Source organism: Mauremys reevesii, linkage group 5 (assembly GCF_016161935.1).
Source record: "Mauremys reevesii isolate NIE-2019 linkage group 5, ASM1616193v1, whole genome shotgun sequence".
NCBI lineage: Eukaryota > Metazoa > Chordata > Testudines > Geoemydidae > Mauremys > Mauremys reevesii.
This window is the reverse complement of record NC_052627.1, coordinates 126,471,445-126,491,250: the sequence shown is the minus strand read 5'-3', so window position 1 is coordinate 126,491,250 and position 19,806 is coordinate 126,471,445. Positions and strand designations below refer to the sequence as shown.

The 19,806-nt window shown below is 44.1% G+C and overlaps 1 long non-coding RNA gene and 1 gene segment (V, D, J or C); one reads left to right on the top strand and one right to left on the bottom strand.

Moving 5' to 3' along the window:
• The first annotated feature begins 660 nt into the window (after positions 1-660).
• On the top strand, positions 661-1,330 carry LOC120406877. The segment is given in 2 exon segments: positions 661-724; positions 885-1,330. Coding segments are annotated over 2 exon segments (495 nt in total).
• Positions 1,331-3,495: 2,165 nt separating this feature from the next.
• On the bottom strand, positions 3,496-19,515 carry LOC120406473. Its single transcript, XR_005599300.1, has 7 exons — positions 19,209-19,515; positions 17,084-17,204; positions 16,157-16,217; positions 13,897-13,989; positions 13,664-13,724; positions 8,981-9,066; positions 3,496-3,612 (listed from the first exon to the last, which is right to left on the bottom strand). It is a non-coding gene; the product is annotated as an uncharacterized LOC120406473 (long non-coding RNA).
• Between the last annotated feature and the right edge of the window lie 291 nt (positions 19,516-19,806).

The following is a 19,806-nucleotide window of genomic DNA, read 5'->3' as shown; positions in this document are numbered from 1 at the left end:
ATGGGTGACCACATCTGGGAAGAAGAGAAAGTGCATGCCTGAAAAACTGAATTAGGGTCCAGTTCAGCAAAACACTTTATCACGTGCTTAACTTTAAGCAGTTAAGTAATCCACTCCCAATTCAGTTAAGCAATTTAGCACATGCTGAATTGGGCTAGATGACTCAGTTTTTCGTATCTCTGATTTTTATGCGTGTGTGTCTGTATTGGGAGGGTAAATATGTTCACTTACCTTAGACATTAATTTCAATATGCCAAAAATTGTACCACTAACTGAGGATGTTTCTCATTCTGCATGAGGATTGGCTTGTTGTAGAAGGATTCCATATGGCTGGAGATGGGCAAGCTGGTCCTGTGAAGTGCTGAGCAACTGCAGCAATGGGAGTTGAGGTGAGTCAGCACCTCACAGGATCAGTTCCATGAAAAGCTGTGATGGTTCTTCAATGTCATTGCTCAGGGCCTCTTTGCCATAGACTCGCCCAGCAATGTAAGCTCCTGGAAGCATTAATATTTCCACACTCTGTCCTGAAACTCGGCGGCAGCTTAAATAGCTCTGTCACTTTGCATAGTCACACCCCGTGCCATTGCCTTGCGGCACTAAGCAGTCAGTATAAATCCCTCAGCCTGCACTGCATATTTCATTGGGGAGTTTCTAGCAAGCCAGGTGACAGGCAGCATGACAGCACAGATGCTACTTTTTGTAATGCTCTTGCTATGGACTCAAGGTAGGAAGGATAATGAACATATGAAATGTGGCAACCATTCATTGGTTCAGCTGCTGTTGTGCTGAACCATTGGCATATTTAATTTCTAGTACCTTTAAACTTTTGCAAAGTAAATTTCCTAACCATTTGTGGCACGTGCACATTTTCTTTCCACATCTAGACACCAGTGGGCAGGTTGTAGTGACTCAGTCTCCAGAGACTCTCTCGGTCCTCCCAGGAGAAACTGTTACTATCAAATGCCAATCTGATACAGACATTGATGATGACATGAACTGGTACCAGCAGAAATCCGGAGCTGCTCCTAAGCTCCTTATCTATGAAGTTTCTAATCGCCAAACGGGAGTCCCAGCCCGGTTCAGCAGCAGTGGCTATGGGACAGATTTCACTTTCACCATCAGCAGTGTTGAAAATGATGATGCTGGAGATTATTACTGTCAGCAAAGTGATCGTACCCCACTCACAGTGACTCAGACTAATACAAAAACCTCTCCCGGCTGCACAGTATGTTCTGCCCGGGTCATCTGTTCTACAGCAGTTACACAGAGGGCACTTCTCAGATCTACAGCACTTCCCTACTCAGTCATGCATGCTCAGGAAACCACATAACATTTTTCATTGTTTTCCCTCAAGCCATCGCAGCTCTTCATGAATAGTCTCCCTGCCTGAAAGTCATTTCCATGGAAGGATCTAGGGTTTTATCCCCTCTTGATAAAATAAAATATTTCACCTGGGAAAACAAATTAACTGATGTTTAAGAGGAAACTCTCTACTTTGTTCCTTAAATTTGCAACTAATCAGGCGATACTTTAACTAGGTGATATTGGGAAAATCTGAGACACATGAATACACACTAGCAATGGAAAAGAGGTTATTTTTTCCAAACAGAAGCCAGCAGAAAATTCTGTTCATAGGTGCACTGTGCATGTGTGCAGAGCAAGATACTTTCGCACTGGAAGGAACAATCCAGTGATGTGACTATAAGACTGCCTGGACTCCTCTCTCAGAAAACGTGGCTCTGGTTTATCTGGAAGCTCAACCGCCTCCACCTCTCTGCAGCCAATAGGCCTCAAGGCCTAGCAGATTTTTCCCAGAGCTCATGGAACACTCCTCACCAGGGCCAGGCTCAACTGCAGTCCACGCCCACCCCAGGGACTGCTCTTTTCTGAGACACCAGCATAATTACCCTAAAGGGAGCAGGGAAGGATGGGGAGGAGGTGGGAGCAGACTGGTTGTGCCCAAAGGAACAGGCTGTATTACTTTAAAGTTGATTGAAGCCTGGTCCCCCTGCACACCACAGAGCTTGGTGGGGTGGGATGGGGTGATTCTGAAGTCCGTTTGTCCTCTCCCTGCCACAAACACACACACACTCAGAGCAGTGCCTGCCTATCAAGCACATTCTAGTCAGAGCTTAGTAATAGATAGGGTAAAGCTGCCAGTTGTTTACTTTTGAAATAAGGGGAGAAATGTAACTGGTGACCAACCTGTGAGCCAGAGGCAACAGCAGAAGATAAAAAGAAAGGATTAGGAAAGTGTTTTATTTTCCCAATGAACAACATGCAGCCTCCTAGCCAAGAAAGGAGGGTAATATTTCTGTGCTACTAATTTCTGATAGTTATGCAGAAGCGGGTGCCCTCAACCCTTCACACGTCAGTTCACACCTATGGTGGAGCCCAATCAAAATGGAACCAAAATGTGGTCCCTAGGAGGCTTGGTTCAGGTCAGAAACCAAAACCACCAAGACATTTTGTATCCACCTCACTGAATCTGACCCACCACTTCCCAGGCTCTAGACACACACAGAAGAGTTCTAGTTTTGTCCTCTCTCTAATCATTTCTTGTATGTACCATATTCTTTGGGAAGGTAATTGTTTGTAGGTGCTGTGGGCTGTATTCTGCTCTCACAACCAGCGTGAGTCCTAAGTGACTCCACTGACGTTCGTGGAGTTTCTTTGAATGGAGCTAATATCCGTCTGGCCCAACTGGCTGTGACTTTATTTCGAGCTGGGTGAAAGGAGCAGAGACTCCTGCAGGGGGCGCAGAGAGGGGAGTCCCAGAGCCTGGGCAGAAGGCTCCAGAGGCCCGTGGCAGTTGGTGAGAGAAGATGACAGTTGGGCGAAGTAACAGGGAGCATGAAGCTGCTCAGGAACCAGCCTCCCAGCACTGGGGCTCCAGATGGGATCTGAGGCTCAAAACCTGCAGACTGGCAGTAATTTGTTGCTGCCAAATAAAACGAATGTCTCCCTCAGCCTTCCCCAGGTCCAGCCAGTTCTTGATCCAAGCTAGGGCTGACACAACCCAGGTGTGACTCAGGAGAACACCACCGCGGCGGAGGGATCAGGAGCGAGCACCCAGGGCTATGATTGTAGACGCCCCAGGGAACTGAAAAGGCAGTTGGAGCAGTCGTGACTGGAGCTGGCATGGGGTACGAGGCTACCCAGGAGCCGGTGGTCATTATGGCGCTTGTTTTACAGGCTGGAATGGAAGCTGATGCTGGTGCCCAGCATGATCCCATGCAACAGCTGCTCCAAGGGGAGGCGGGCCAAGAATTGCTGCGTCACGTCCTGTATCTGGCCATGCGCGAGTGGCTGCAAGGAGTGCTCCAGGACGAGGACACACAAGAGGTGTTGCGTCAGGCACTGCACTGGGAGTTGGAAGGGTGTCTGCAGGATGAGGCCATGCAGGCGTTTCTGCATCAGGCCCTGCAAGACAGGATGCGAGAGGCTCTCCACGGTGAAGCCATTGAAGAGTTGCTGCCTCTGGCCCCACATTTGCAGCTAGATTGGATCTTCCTGGTGGAGGTCCTGCAAAGGGAGCTGCATCGGATCATGCGTCTGCAGCTGCAGATGGTGCTCCAGGATGAGGCTGTGCAAGAATTGCTGCTTCAGGGCCTGCAAGAGAGGATACGAGAGCTAGTCCACCATGAAGCCCTGCAAGAGCTGCGACGCCAGGCCCCGTGTCAAGCAAGGCCAGGGCAGCTGTGAGTGCGGCTCTGTGATGAAGCCACGCAAGAGCAGCTGCCTCAAGGCCTGCCTGAGACACTGCACTATTGGAGCATGTCTGCATTCAGCTGTGTCGTTAATCGGTTCTGCATGTGGAGCTTTTTGCCTGTGGGCCACATCCTTCACTGCTGCAAGACGTAACTCCATTGACTTCAGTGCAACTGACCTAAGCCAGTGGATTGTCCCTGTGTTGTATGAACAGTGACGCTCTTTGGAGCACCCTTGTCCTCCCAGCACCAGAACAGCTCTCTTACCAATCAGACACAAAGAGACTCAGTCAGAATCCCCATTTACACGGTTTCTAGCTGTACACTACCCCATACATTGATGATCTCTTTTATCTGACTTTTCTTGCAAACCTCACAGAACAAATTACAGCCAACCTCTGCGCTGAGCAAGCGGACACAAAGAAAATGGATGCAGCCAAAAAATCATCTTCCACAGCTGTGCACAATTCATTCCACAGTGTGGAAACCCAATCATATGTTTTTAGAACTAAACTAGGAGCATAATTCTTCTTTTAGTAGGCCAGATCCTCAGCTGGTATAGCTGAAGATAAAGGTAGCCCCATTAGGGTGAATGGAGCTACCTTTATGTATAGCAACAGGATCTGCTCAATATCTTTGTCAGCTACTACTATGTAAGAGCATTTGCCCTAAGACAGCTGTCAGCTGAGATATTTAAAACTTGAGTGGGAGGCAACTCGGCATAGATCTTTTCCATCTCTAATTTCTAGGATAGTATAAAGTTTTTGGCTACCTTGGGGATGTAAAAAGCTTGGCTTAGGTCAGTGATGAATGTCAATATGCTCTGTCATATTTTTATTTCCTAGAATCAAAGATGTGTCACAGAAAAAACAAAGGGCGGTTGATGTTGTATAAAGAAGCAATGTGACAAAGCTGAAAAGGTCACAGGTTATAAGTGTCAATTGAAAAGGGTCCATTTTCAGTTTTTCTGGGCCGTGCTTGATTAAATTCTGCTCTAGACGCAAACCCTGGCTTCAGATGATCCACAAATACCAGCATTTTCAAACTACACCCTACACCTCAAAGACAATTTACATTGCTCAGTCATTTTGCATATTCACCCCTGAGTGTCATTTCCTTACTGCTCTGAGCAGGGATTATAAATCTGTCAGGTGGCATTTCAGATTTCACTGCAGGGCTCTGAGCTCCTCGTAACTCTGCATGGCCAAAATGATTCCATATGCACAATTTTTCTTGATGTTGTTTTTTGGGATTCGAGGAAGGATAATGAAAATATTAACACAGAGAATGACGTATTGGGCTGTGCTCTGTAACGTGCAATTACTGCTATGTTTAACTTTTAGTACGTTTAAAGTACATTTCACAATATTGTCTATTATTTGCATTTTCTTTCTACGTCTAGACTGCAGTGGAGAGATAGCAATGACTCAGACACCAGCATCCCTATGAGTCAGTGTAGGAGAAAGTGTTACTATCCTCTGCAAAGCCAGTATGAGCATTTATGATTCTGGTACCACCAGAAACCCGGAGAAGCTCCTAAGGTTCTTATCGATGAAGCTTCTGACCGTCAACAGGGATCCCCGCCCAGTTCGGCGGCAGTGGGCTATGGAACTGATTTCACCTTCACCATCAGCAAGGTTGAAGCCGTTGGTGCAGGAGATTATTATTGTCAGCAATATGACGAGTGGCCTCTCAGAGTGATGCAGTGATCAATACAAAAACTTCCCTATGCTGTGCAGTGTGCATTGTCCTGGCCATCTGTTTTGTACTTAATGCATGGAATACACTTCTGGCCTTAGAATGTTTTGAAGTTAAATCTCATATGAACAGAAAACAAAATCAATTTAAAAATGCAATCCGTGTCTACTTTTATTCTGTAGTCTCCCAATAGAAATGCAGTTTCCATCAGTTTTCATATTTTTATGAACATTTAAGATTTCATATATGAAACATTTAAGATAAACAGGATATAAGTATCCACTTTGCTTAACACTTAGGCTGCATTATAGTCAGATTTAATCTGAAGGGATCATGAAAAATATAATATACCTATTTTTATTGGAATGAATTTCTTCAGAGCATAGAGAAGCTGCACAGGTACTGAGGAATAATCACCATCTGATATTACTGTTGCAGTTGTTAATATTAATTATTATATCTCAGTATTTCATCCTGGGAATATTTTTTAAACAAATAGCCTGCACAACACACAACATCTTTGATCATAAAAATATGAAAACTACTGTCTAAAATTTATCCCCATGACTCACTAGTCAATCTTGACTGTCAAACTGTCCGGCAGTGGGTCAAAAGCATGAATACCAACCTCAGAGCAGACCATTAAGAAGCAAGGCACAAACCCCAAATTGGCTATGAGTTCTATACTTAGAGTTCACCAAGCACGTATCAAGTGTAAATTCCTCAGGCACTATAACAGTCTAAAAATGGAGTCACAGACAGTCCCCTTGGGTACTCCTCTTTATCTTGCCACCCAGGTGAGTGTACCTTTGCGATAGATGGTCCCTTACACCAAAAAATCACAACGATTTTCAGGTTACTCCCAGTCCCAAAGGTCCAGTCACTTACCCCAGGTCAATCGCACCTTAGATCTCACACCAAAGACAACACTTGTAGCCAACCCTAGAATAAACTAGCTGAAAAATTATTAACTAGGAAAAGGGAATAAGAAAGTTACCTACAAGGTTAAGGCAGGTAAACATATATACACACAAATGAGTTCCAATCTTAAGTTTCAAAACGTAATAGCTCTATATGTCTTTAGGGGTAGCCCAGGTCATACACTCAGGATCCTTTGTTTTTGCTTAGTAATCCTGGCCCCTCAGAGTCCAAGCAACATAAAAAATAATCCCAAACTGAGAATCAACATGTGAGGGTTGGACTAAGACAGCTCTGTGGTGGAAAACTGGCTCCATGGTATCAACTGCCTATTGAAAGGTACAGCTGGACACACAAAAGGGGAGACATGCATCACAGTAAAGAGAGGCAGCAGACTACACAGTACTGCTCTCCCCTGGGAACCCGCTCACACCTGCTTGGGCACACTACTTTGATTGATTAAATTGTGTGGACCATGCTGTCACTGAGCACTAGATGGCAATAGAAAGACAGAGCACTTCAGGAATGGACATTTCAGTCAGACAACATGAGGTTTGTTTAATATTATCCAGCTAAGAACATAGGAATGGCCACACTGGGTTAGACCAATGATCCATCTAGCCCAGTATCCTGTCTTCCAACAGAGGTCAGTGCCAGATGCTTTAGAGGGAATGAACAGAACAGGGCAATTTATTGAGTGATCCATCCCGTTGTCCAGTCCCAGCTTCTGGCAGTCAGAGGTTTAGGGACCCCCAGAGCATGGGGTTGCATCCCTGACCAGCTTGACTAATTCCCATGGATGCTCCTATCCTCTATGAACTTATCTTATTCTTTTTTTAACCCAGTTATACTTTTGATCTTCACAACATCCCTTGGCAATACATTCTACAGACAAACTGTGTGTTGTGTGGAGAAGTACTTCCTTATGTTTGTTTTAAACCTGCTGCCTATTAAAGTCTTTGGTTGACCCCTGATTCTTGTGTTATGTGACAGGATAAATAACACTTCCTTATTCATTTTCTTCAAACCAGTCATGAATTTATAGCTCTCTGTCTTATCCCCCCTTAGTCATCTCTTGTCTAAAATGAACAGTCCAAGTCTTTTTAATCTCTCCTTATATGGAAACTGTTCCATAACCCTAATCATTTGTGTTGCACTTTTTCGAGTTCTAATATATATTTTTTGACATGGGACCTGGAGATGGTATTCAAGGTGTGGGCTTATCATGGATTTATATAATGTCATTATGATATTTTCTGTCTTATCTTCTATCCCTTTCCTAATGGGTCCTAACATTTTGTCAGCTTTTTTGACTGCTACTTCACAGTGAACTATCACAAAGAACCATCCACAAGGACTCCAAGATCTCTTTCTTGAGTGGTAATAGCTAATTTAGACCCCATCATTTTGTATATACAATTGGAATTATGTTTTCCATTGTGCATTGCTTTGCATTTATCAGCACTGAATTTCATCTGCCATTTTGTTGCCCAGTCACCCAGGTTTGTGAGATCCCTATGTAATTCTTTGCAGTCAGCTCTGGACTTTGCTGAGTTAATGCCACACTAAAGGTCTCTGGTGAGACAAGACATTGTTCCTGAAGCACTTGGGGGTTGGGACAGTCTGATTTCCTTTTCCCTAGGAACACTATTATTGTTGTACTTTGACCCCTCTTGTGCAGTAATGCCCGTGGCACTGAAATTGTGAGGGATTCAACATTCAGAGAGAGAAAACGCAAATTCTTTGTTTCTCTGTCCAAGCTGAATGGACCTACTTCAAAGCTTTTTTTTTTCTCTTTTCTCTTGGTGAAAGCTGCTGATCAATAATGATCCCATTGGGGATATTTGTCCCACCCACTCCTGGTCAATTACAGCCTCAGCCTGACTTGTTTTTAACTGTGTAACTAACAAAAAATAATTCACCCAATTATCAGTGAAATCTTTGATCATTTATTGACTAGATATTTCCCCCCTTGTGTTACATGTGCATCTTTCACTTGAAACAAGGGTTGCCTGCTTGAAAGCAGAGAACTAGAGTTACCCCCTGTATCTCTGCATGCATTATATAGATGTTGTGGTATCTGGAACCACTCAACACATCTGCACGCACACACACGCGCACACACACACACACACCCCAAATGGACCAACAATATTCCCAGCTGGATTACACTACATTTGATATACTGCAGAGTCACAGCATTTGTCCTAAATCAGACCCACCACTAGTGTCAATTCAAACTGGACACTCGAGATAAAATGGAAAAGTCCAGTAGGAATCTTATCTCCTATTTATCTAATAACAGCCCCTGGGAGGGGATGATCTAAGATAATTAACGTCTCCAGAGACAATTTACATAGCTCCTCCTCGTTGCATTTTCACACCCGAGTGCCATTTCCTCACTGCTCTGACCACGGATTATAAATCTACCAGGTTGCATTTTAGATTTCACTGCAGGGCTCTGAGCTTCTAGTCACCCAGAAGAGTCAAGATGATGTCCCACAACCTGCTTTTCTTCATGACAATGTTTTTATGGATTCAGGGTAAGAAAGAATACAAATATTGCATTTGAAAATGGTTTGGGGTTTATCTGGAGTGACACGGAATTCCTAGTATGTTTAATACCGAGTAAATTTAATCAAGTAAAAACTTACTTTTAAAAATATTGTGACAGACACGGATTTTCTTTTTCTTTTTAGACTCCAGTGGTGATACCTTGATGACTCAGTCACCAGCGTCCCTATCAGTCAGTGTAGGAGAAAGTGTTAGTATCAGCTGCAAAGCCAGTTCAGCTATTACTAATGACATAGCCTGGCACCAACAGAAATTTGGAAAAGCTCCTAAACGCCTTATCTATGAAGCCTCTTCCCGTGATACAGAGACTCCAACCCGGTTCAGTGGTAGTGGATCTGGCACTGATTTCACATTCACCATCAGCAGTGTTGAAGTTGATGATGCTGGAGATTATTACTGCCAGCAGTATAACAACCTCCCTCTCACAGTGATACAGACCAATACAAAAACCTCCATAGGATGTGCAGGGTCTTTTGTGCTGGTCACTTGTTCTACACTCATTATGTGGAAGGCACATCTAGCTCTCCCAGTTCAGCTCTGGACACACATGAAGTAAAATAACTTCTCATCCTTTTCTTTTTTTTCCTTTTTTTTTTTGTTTGTTTTTGCAACCAGGGATGGGTTGGACTCCCCGTCCGGGATGCCACCTAATGTACTGGGGTTTCACTGAGCCCGCCTGCTCCACTAGCCTGGGCAGCCTCTCCCTGTTTTGCTGAATCAGTCTCTCCAGCCTCTGGCAGTGCACACACACAGGCAGGGATGCACGAGCTGTAGAATCAAACAGCGTCTGCGAGCAGCGTTTTATGGGAAGATTCAGCTAGGAAATTCCCCAGCACTCAGGTGGAGTAAACCCCAAATAATATTGTCTTGTGCGCTGTATAGAAAGATCTACACAGCACAAGCTCATAACAATTTGCCCTTTCCCTTAATGTGGAGAGAGACGTGCACAGCTTCCCTCCCCTGGCCCCCACCAGATCTGAATTGCACAAACTGGGTTTTGGAATAAACTAAATACATGTTTATTAACTATAAAAGGTAAATGTTAAGTGATTTTAAGGGATTGCAAACAGAACAAAGCAGATTAATAAGCAAATAAAACAAAACTTGCAAACTAAGCTTAATTCACTAAAGAAACAGGTTACAAAATGTAACTTCTCACTCTAAATGCTGACTTAGGCAGAATGCAGAGTTTCTGTAGCTGAGAGTTCCAATAATTTCTCTTTACAGACTAGACTCCTCTGTCTCAGACTGGACTCAACCCTTGCCTTTCCCTCAGCTTAGTTTCTTTGTCTCTTCAGGTACTTTTTGCAGTCTTTCTTCTTGGGTGGGATGGCAGTGAAGGGAGAGTCCTGTTTGCCTTACTCCCCAGTCTTAAATAGAATTTACATAAGGCGGGAATCTTTTGTTTCCCAGTCTTGACCTTCCCCTACTTTTAGTGGAAAATCACTAGAAGTCCAAGATGGGGTTTAGTACCAGGTGACAGGACCCACCTGACCTAATAATGTCAAAGCTATGTCCCAGGATGCCGCTCAGGAAGGAGAGAGATTAGTATCTTCAGAGTCTTATTGTTTCTTTCTAATGGCCCTTGGGCCATTAGGTGGGTGTCTCCAAAATGCACGCACACAGTTGTAATTGTTACATAGTCAATATTCCTAGCTTTGGGTACAGAAATGATACATGCATACAAACTGGATAATCACATTCAGTAGATTATAACCTTTCCAATGATACCTTACTAGTCCCATCTTGCATAAAATAAATCTCAGTTATGCCATATCCATATCATAAGCATATTTCCATAAAGAATATGGGGTGTAACATCACACAACCCATTTCTGCTGTTTAGATATCTTCCCCCAGATCTATGATACTCCCATTAAAATGTCAGGTTTGATTAGTTTTTGATTATATATAGATTTCTTATATAAACATTTAAAAATGATGCTGTAAGTAACCATTTTATTTAACAATCAGCCTGTAGCAGAGCTAAATTATGTTGGAAATTATTATGAAAATTACAATTTTACCCTCTTTTGCTTAAAAGCAGTTGCCTCGGCCAATCAGATCTCAGGAACGTGGTACAGTGTCTGACGCACACCTGTCCTGTTGAGCCAGCTGACCAGCAAATCCACTCCTCTAGCCAGGGGCGGCTCCAGGCCCCAGCACGCCAAGTGCGTGCTTGGGGCGGCATGCCGTGGGGGGCGCTCTGCCAGTTGCCGGGAGGGCAGCAGGCAGGCTGCCTTCGGCGGCATGCCTGCAGAGGGTCCGCTGGTCCCGCGGCTTAGGTGGACCTCCCGCAGGCGTGCCAGCAGACCCTCTGCAGGCACGCCTGCGGGAGGTCCACCGAAGCCGCAGGACTGGCGACCAGCAGAGCGCCTCCCACAGCATGCCGCTGTGCTTGGGGCGGCAAAATGTCTAGAGCCGCCCCTGCCTCTAGCACATGGGAACTCTCAAGCTCATCTGTGCAGGAGACAGAGCTATCTCCTAGGGTGGTCCAAAACTGTGGAATGAACCTCCCCCATGAACTAAGGACCATCACAAACCTCACCACCTTCTGCTCCAAGTGCAAGGCACACTGCTTTCACCTTGTCTTCTCTAATGTAACCACAGAGCAACCAGTATTTTAAAAACAAAAAACCCTCAAACCTGACCCTCCTTCAAGACACTCTGCACATTTCCCCCCTGGGGAGAGGATGCGAGAACAATCAATCTGTGACAGACGTGTTGTGACATTGCTTCATGCACTACTGGAAGGTGCTACAGTAAGAAGTGCAGTATAAGAAGCTCTAGAGAAGAGATCAGACCAGGGCTCCCATCACCCTCCGCCTTCCACTCCAACAGCTCTGCTGTATTTGACCTAGGAGGAGAAGGTGGAGCCAGGCTGAGCGTAAAGCGCTCTACAGAGGGTCTGCCCTGTTGCCCCTCTAACACAGATTCCTCTTTCCCCTCAGAGGGGCTGACGCTGGGATTAGGCTTCGGACATAAACATTAAAAGAATGTGCAAGGCCTAGGGAGAGGTTGTTCCAGACACGTCCTGGACTAAATTAGGAGATCCTGTTTCCAAACAAACAATAGGGCCTCTGTGGGACTCCCACACTGCACATCCGAGTGCTCAGATCTACTCACAGGAGTATCAGTTCCCCTCTCTTGAGCTGAAATCCCAAATTGAGCATCAACATGGGGGATTTGTACTATCACATCTGTGCTGGAAAACTGGCTCCACAACACTAATTACATATTGAAATGTAAACTGCAGAATTAAAAGGAGACACACGGATCACAATAAAGAGATGCAGCAGACTGTACAGGACTGTATTCCTGGGGGGAATGCATTAACACCTGCTTGGGCTGTCCTTTGACTAATTAAATTCAATGGTGAAAATCTTGGATGGCCAGCCATTGGGGATACCTGCCCCACCCACCCTGGCCAATAATACCATGTGATTTGTGATCATTTCTAAGTTCGTAACCGACAACAAATAACTCACACAATTATCAGTGAAAACTTTGAACCCTAATTGACTAGACATTTTTCCCCTTGTGTCATTGCACACACTCCCCTTTAAACAATTAGTGAGAGTTGCCTGTTTCAAAGCAGAGAGCATGAACTGATGCACTGTACAGTTGTCATTATACTTGGAACCACACAACACAGCTGCAGACACCCCCCCCAAACGAACCAATAATATTCTCAGAAAAACCGATCTGTCTTTGCCGAGCAAAGCAGTTTCAGGAGTGAATAAACCATCTAGAGACAATAGGTGCTTAACGGTCTAAGGTTGCTTTACGGTTTAAGACAAGACAGTGCAAATGCCTGACCACAAAGCAGATTCCCTGCTATTAGTGTTCATCAGCAGTAAGTGATGCAGCAGGAAGGCAGAATTGTAGGGAAGAGCTCTTTGTTCAACACGCTGAGAGGTCAATGTCACAAGCGGAGGCTCTGTCTAGCAGCCTTGCCTCTTCTTGTTTTCCTGAGCCCCTAAGCTCACCAGCAGCTCCTCCTCAAACCTGACTCCTTCTCCAGTTCCACTCACCATACTATGGTTAGCAGGTTTGTTTAACAGATACTTTGATATAGTAGGGGAGGAAAGAAGCACCCAGCAGAGGCATAACACCAGGCTCCCGGCATCTGGTTTCTTACTGCAATACCCCAACCCATCTTTGCACCAAAGAACAGCCCATGTCAGGTGGGCACAGCAGACATTATTGTGAGCTCTGACCACATGCTGTCTCAGAGTCAGCCATTCCACATTAGTAATGAAGAGTCTCCCCCAAGCTCACAAAGGCCCCAAATGGGCAGAGAGAGCCTGATTGTCTGAGGTGCTGAGCACCCACAGCTTCCGTTTACTGTTATGGGAGTTGCAGGGGTCTCAGCACCTCTGAAAATGAGACCCAAGATTCTTTAACTCCTCTATGGCTAGAGCTCCCAAGCTAACAGACACCCCTTAGTGATAGTGTGAGGAATACTTGGATAGGGAGGCCAACCATTTTGGATCACTGCTTTGCCTCAGAATGGTGAGGTGTGCGCCAAGGGCATGAAACCAGATCTGCAGAGAGGCCTGAGTATGTTACCATTTCAGTCCTGGAAATATGTGACATCATTGTAACATACAACAGCAGCAGGAAATAAGCCAAATACTGACATTTCATTACTCTTTGTTGAAACTGAAGTGCACTAAATTTACATGCATTTTGCATATAGTTTCTCTCTCACTGAGCACATATAAATATGTAATTTTCCACTGCATGGTTTATGAACAAACCTTTCCAGCTACTGTCAGGCAAGATGATCTCTCACGCAGCACTTCTCTGGCTGTCGGTTCTCTGGATTCAAGGTAGGAAATTAAAAACAAAGAATTTGAAAATGTAATTTTCAGAGTGACAGATGTAAGAAATGCTGCCACTCTGATCCATTTAATTAATTAATTCAAATTGTGTTTCAGTGTCTAAGCATGTGTCATAGTCAGCATTGTATTATTGTTCATTCCCTTCTCACCCTCTCTCTTCATCCAGACTCCTCTGGGCAAACTGTGATGACTCAGTCCCCGGAATCTCTGTCAGTGCCAGTGGGAGGGAGAGTCTCTATCAACTGCAAAGCCAGTACAAGCATTAGCAATTACTTAAACTGGTACCAACAGAAACCTGGACAAGCTCCCAAACTTCTTATCTACGGCGCTAGCACACTCCAATCTGGGGTCCCAGCCCGGTTCAGCGGCAGTGGGTCTGGCACTGATTTCACATTCACAATCAGCAGCGTAGAAGCTGATGATGCTGGAGATTATTACTGCCAGAAGGGTAATGATGTGCCTCTCACAGTGATACAGACCAATACAAAAACCTTCCTGCTATCTGCAGCGTGCAAGGTGGTTACCGATTGCTGCAGCTATATTGAATCACCATGCTGCCTGTGATATAAACCTGCTCCTGTGTCTCTCATACCAAACCACAGGGCAAAGTTACTCTCACAATTATCCATCACTATCAATCAATTCACTTACATCAGATTCACCAAATGCAGCAAGTGCAGGAGCATGTAACAGCAGGACTATATCAGACCTGTAATGACCATGTCATGGATACGTTTCACTATCCTGTCCCAGGCCAACAATGTCAAGCTCCTTACAGAGCACAGCCTCACAATAAAACTGCTTCTAATGGGCACATGCAAATCATTCCATATGTGTGTGCAGATGATCAGGAAAACACTCTCCCAGAGCCTGTCCCACCCAGCTGGACAAAACCTTGCACTGCATTTAGCTGTGCAAACTGTGAGCAACTTTTTGTAACCATGATCCCTGAATTGCTGACCCGGCCATTCACAAATCATGAGTTCAGGCTCAACAAATCATGAGGGGTTTTTTTTGTTTTTTTTTTCAAAAGCACATATATTGTTTTTGTTCTTTGCCTTCAGGATTTCACATTTTCAAACTTTTCTCCACAACCATGTGAGCTAGAAACTGGCTCTTCCTTTTCTGAAGGACAGTGGAGATTCTCACCTAATCACGTGATTCCCACAGCTGGGACTTTAAGAAAAACATCAACTATCACACAACTTTGCCCATCTTATTGTGTGGTGGAGGGGTTAGGCCAATGCATGCCCTCAGCACTAATTTAGCATCAGCCATTTGAGGATCTCAAAACACTTTACAAACACTTATCAGTAAGACTGTAAAAAAAAGGTGCCATTTTTGGTTCAAAAGTTGAGGCCACAGTTTGCTAAAGTTGCAGTTTTGGTTTGGTCACCTACATATAAGCTCCAGCATCTTCTTCCAAGGCACGGGCCTGCCTGCCAAGGCAGGCCAAGAACATAGAAGAGACCGTGTGTGTCCTGCTTGGCTCTCAAATGTTGGGGGGGGACATTTGAGGGTTCAGTGGGAATGAGGGGCTGGCAGACTACTGTAGGGGGTTATTTGGGAGGGGTCTATAGCAGGGTTTCAGGGGAGTGCTATGATGGGGTGGTAGAAACTGGCCAGTGGCCTGGAACAAACCCCCAGACCCAGCTCGAGTTCTGACTGTGCCAGTGGGATCAGGGTGCTGTTTGACTGGGTGTTACCAGTTCAGAGATAGTCACAGATCCAAAAGCTCAGCCACTCACGTCCCATTTATCTATCACTATGAGGTTCCTGCCATGACACAGGACACCAGATACCAGTTGTGCTCCCGATGTTCTATGGCTGAGAAGAGCCAATCCTGCTAGGTGCCGAGAGGATTCTGTGTGTGACTTCAATTCCCACTGAAGTCAAAGAGAGAGGAGGGCCCCTTATCTCCCAGTGGATCACATCACGGTCTTTGACAAATTAGGTGCCATTGTGGTGATGTTATGGGGAATACTCAGATGTGCACTGAGTATTCACGTGGCACCACTGCTTTGCTGAAGAAGGCAATGGTGTCCACCAAGGTCATCGCCCAAATAACCTGGACAGTGGTCAAATGGACTGAAACAAAAGTGCCTGTCCAGATACTGAGGGCACAGCATGAGTGAGTATTGAGTGGAGACATGTCAGATCAGTAAATACACATATAAAATCGAGTCACCTGTCTATATGAGCATCTACATCCTACAAGTGCATAACCTTAATTCTAATAGACAATAGCAGCATGAAACGAACAGGCTAAATATTAACATCCCAAATCTCTGCCCTGGAACTAAAGTGCAGGACATTTATACGTATTTTGGTTATTCCCACATGGGGGACACTGCCTTGCTGAACTGCTGAGTACTTATACATGTTTTTCCTACAGAATAACTGACAAACCTTTTCAGTCTTAAACTGTCAAGATGATCTCACACACTTCCCTTCTTTGGCTGCTGGTTTTCTGGATTCAGGGTAAGAAATAAAACAAGGGTTTGAGTGGTAGATACTTAATAGAACAACATTTTAAAATGCTGAAGAATTAACTTCATATTTTTGTTGCATTTTAACAAACTTATATTAGCAACTTAAAAGTGTTTCAGTGTAAAGCTTGGTATAGTTATCATACCCAATATTGTATTGTTGTTCAATTCACTACCCATTGTTTTTCCTATGCCTACACTCCTCTGGGTAGATTGTGATGTCTCAAACTCCAGAATCCCTGTGAGCATCAGCAAGAGACAGACACACTATTAACTGGACAGGACAGGCATTGGCACTTGCAAACACTGGTACCAACAGAAACCTGGACAAGCTCCTAAGCTTCTTATTAATGGGGCTTCCTATTTGTATCCCTGCTCGAGTTGCCATTTCTTCCTTGCACAAAAGTTTAATTTTAAAATGCTCTGTCCAAGTTGAAAGAGGAGAGTAACTTACCCCAGTCTAACCGATGGTAAAAAAAACCATAACACTGAATTACTACACAAAGTGTTTAGCTGATCACATAAATATTTGTATTAGGAGTCCTGAAAATCTCTCTAGTTTTATCCCACCCATGAATCCCAATGCATCAGAGACACCAATTTTTCTTTCAATGGAAATGATTAACAGCTGATTTACCTCCTATCTGCCAATTGAAAATGAGCCTGTCTTACAATACATTAATTTCATTCCTATAGGAATGCATTTCAAAAACTGCCCGCAACATTCCTTTCCTACTAACAGACACTATAAAAATCTCTTTGGGAACGTTTCTCATAAACATTGCTAAAATACTCAAATTAAAGATTCCTTTATTGAATAGATTTGCTAACATTGGAGATCACTCACTCTGTTTGTAGCGTCGTACAAGACAAGACCTTGTGGGACCAATTTTTCACAGATCTCATGTCAGCAGAAAGAAACTCACTGATTTCAATGAGCTTTGGATCAAACCTCAAATGCACATGAGCTGTGGGACACAAGAGAAGAGGAGCCTGGACAAGATTTTCAAAATGTTAGCTGGGCAGGTCTAGAGCATGGAGACCCCAAAGGATGTGTGCACATGGATGGGCATGAGTGTGTCCATGGTGGTTAATGCAACTACCGCTTCCCCGTTCCACCTATACAAAACTGTCCCCACATGCTGCACCGTGAGGAACATAAATGACCATCTGTTCTAGAGTCACTACTTGCAAGACACTTTTAGTTCTGGGTACTTCTCAATTCAGTCTGTTACATGCAGGAAGCAATTTCATAGAGCTCCATCATCTAGATTTCATATATGGAAGTTTTAAAAACAGAAATATGATGGAAGTATTTGCTTTACTTAATAAGGAACCTGTAGAATAATGAAATTACAATGGAAATTATAAAAATTATAATTCTAGTTTCTTTTGTTGAAACAAATTATCTCAGCCCATCAGAGCTCAGGGATGTTGTCCTATTCCTGATACATGCCGGTCCTGTAGGATTCCCATCACCTCCACCCAATAGCTCTGCTGTAGTTGCAGTAATACAAGAATGTTTGGCCCACCTCGGTGCATCTCTGACTTCGGCCTCACACACAAACACAAAAAGAATGTACAAGGCCTAGGGCCAGATTGTTCCAGACACATCCTGGCCAAAATTGGGAGACCTCATTTTCAAACAATGGTGCTTCAGTAGGACTCCTATATGGCACTTCTGGGTGCCCAGATCAACACACAGGAGCCTAAATTCCCCTTCCATGTGGGATTTGGACTAAGATGGCTTCTGTGGTGGAAAATTGGCTTCACAATATCAACAGCATATTGAAATGTACAGCTGGACACATAAAAGGGGAGACACCCAGCACAGTAAAGAGACGCAGCAGACCATACAGTACTGCAACTCCCCAGGGAAATGTGCTCACACCTGCTTGGGCAGTCCTTTGAATGATTAAATTGTGGTGATTGACTGACATCTCCATTCCTAAAGTGCTCTTTCTATTGCCATCTAGTGGTCAATGACAGACTTCTCCACAGAATTTGGTCAATCAACAGGGCAGTGTTCGTTCGATATTGTCCTGCTAAGAACATAGGAATGGCCATACTGGGTCAGACCAATGGTCCATCTAGCCCAGTATCCTGTCTTCTGATAGTGGCTAATGCCAGGTGCTTCAGAGGGAATGAACAGAACAGAGCAATTTATAGAGTGATCCATTCACTGTTGTCCAGTCCCAGTTTCTGGCAATCCAAGCTTTAAGGACACCCAGAGCATGGGGTTGCATCCCTGACCATATTGGCTAATAACCATTGACAGACCTATTCTCCATGAACTTCTCATTCTTTTTTTAAACCAGTTATACTTTTGGCCTTCACAACATCCCCTGGCAATGTGTTCCACAGATTTACAGTGTGTTGTGTGAAGTACACATTTTCCCTTTGTGTTACATAGGCATGTTTCACTTGAAACAACAGTTGCTTGCTTTAAACTAGAGAACTAGATCTCAGCCCCTGCATCAATTCATGTGCCCTGTGTATGTCATGATACTTTGAACCACTCAACACAGCTGCAGACATACACACCCACTATGACTGTGGTCACTGGAGGGCTATACTGCTCAATGAGGACAAACTGCAAATAGGTCAGATGATCCCCAAAATTAGTGGTTTATTCTATAATTGATTACTTGCTTGGTGAACTCTAAACTGCTTCTATAATACCTTACTGGTTACAATGAAGCCAAAATACAGTCCCCTTTAAGCAATCTAACCATTGGCTCCCACCCAGACAGCCAAGTCTAATATAGTGAGAATTACTAAAAACCTTATTCACCATATATAAAGTTCTACCAATCCCAAAGATCGGGTAGATTAACCACCTTGTCAATGAATATTTCTAAACTTACCCAAATACACAGTTACAGCCAATCCTTACTAACTAAATCTAAGAATTATTAATAGAAAAAAGAAAAGAAAGAAGAGAGCTACTATGGTTAGATCAATATACATACAGATGTGAGTAAAGTTCTTAGGTCAGTTTTGTAGCAGAAATAGCGAGGTTGCTAATTTGAAAAAATCCTTCTGGAATCAATTTTAAAGGTTATAGTCCAATAGGCAGGCCATGTGCACAGTTTGTTTACATTGTTCCATGAGAATTCCAGGGTGCATCCAGAGTACGTGGAGACCTTTAAGGCTCAGACATTCTCTGTCAAAGTTTAAACAGATCTGAGATAGCACGGATCAAGCCTGAAACTTCCTTTGTAGCCGAAGTTCAGTGGAGAAGCCTCTTGTCACAGCATGCAAATGATCACAGCACAGTTTCCTTGGATGAAGAATAGGTAAAGTACATTGTAGCTTTGAAGCTAATCAGTTTCGTAGGCATACACTAGTAGTTAATTGCTTTATGCTATTGAATGCAACTAACTATCAAACAGTTTACAGGTAGTTTAATACAAACTTCAAAGAGAAACGAGGCTGTAGTGAGGTGGTCACCCTGCTTTGGCCCTGAAGGGGTTAAAGCAGCCCTGGAGAGGGCTGTGGCCGGAAAAAGCTAAGCTGACTGGGGGAAGCGGCCGCAGTTGGGGCCATGCCCCATACAGACCACAGCTG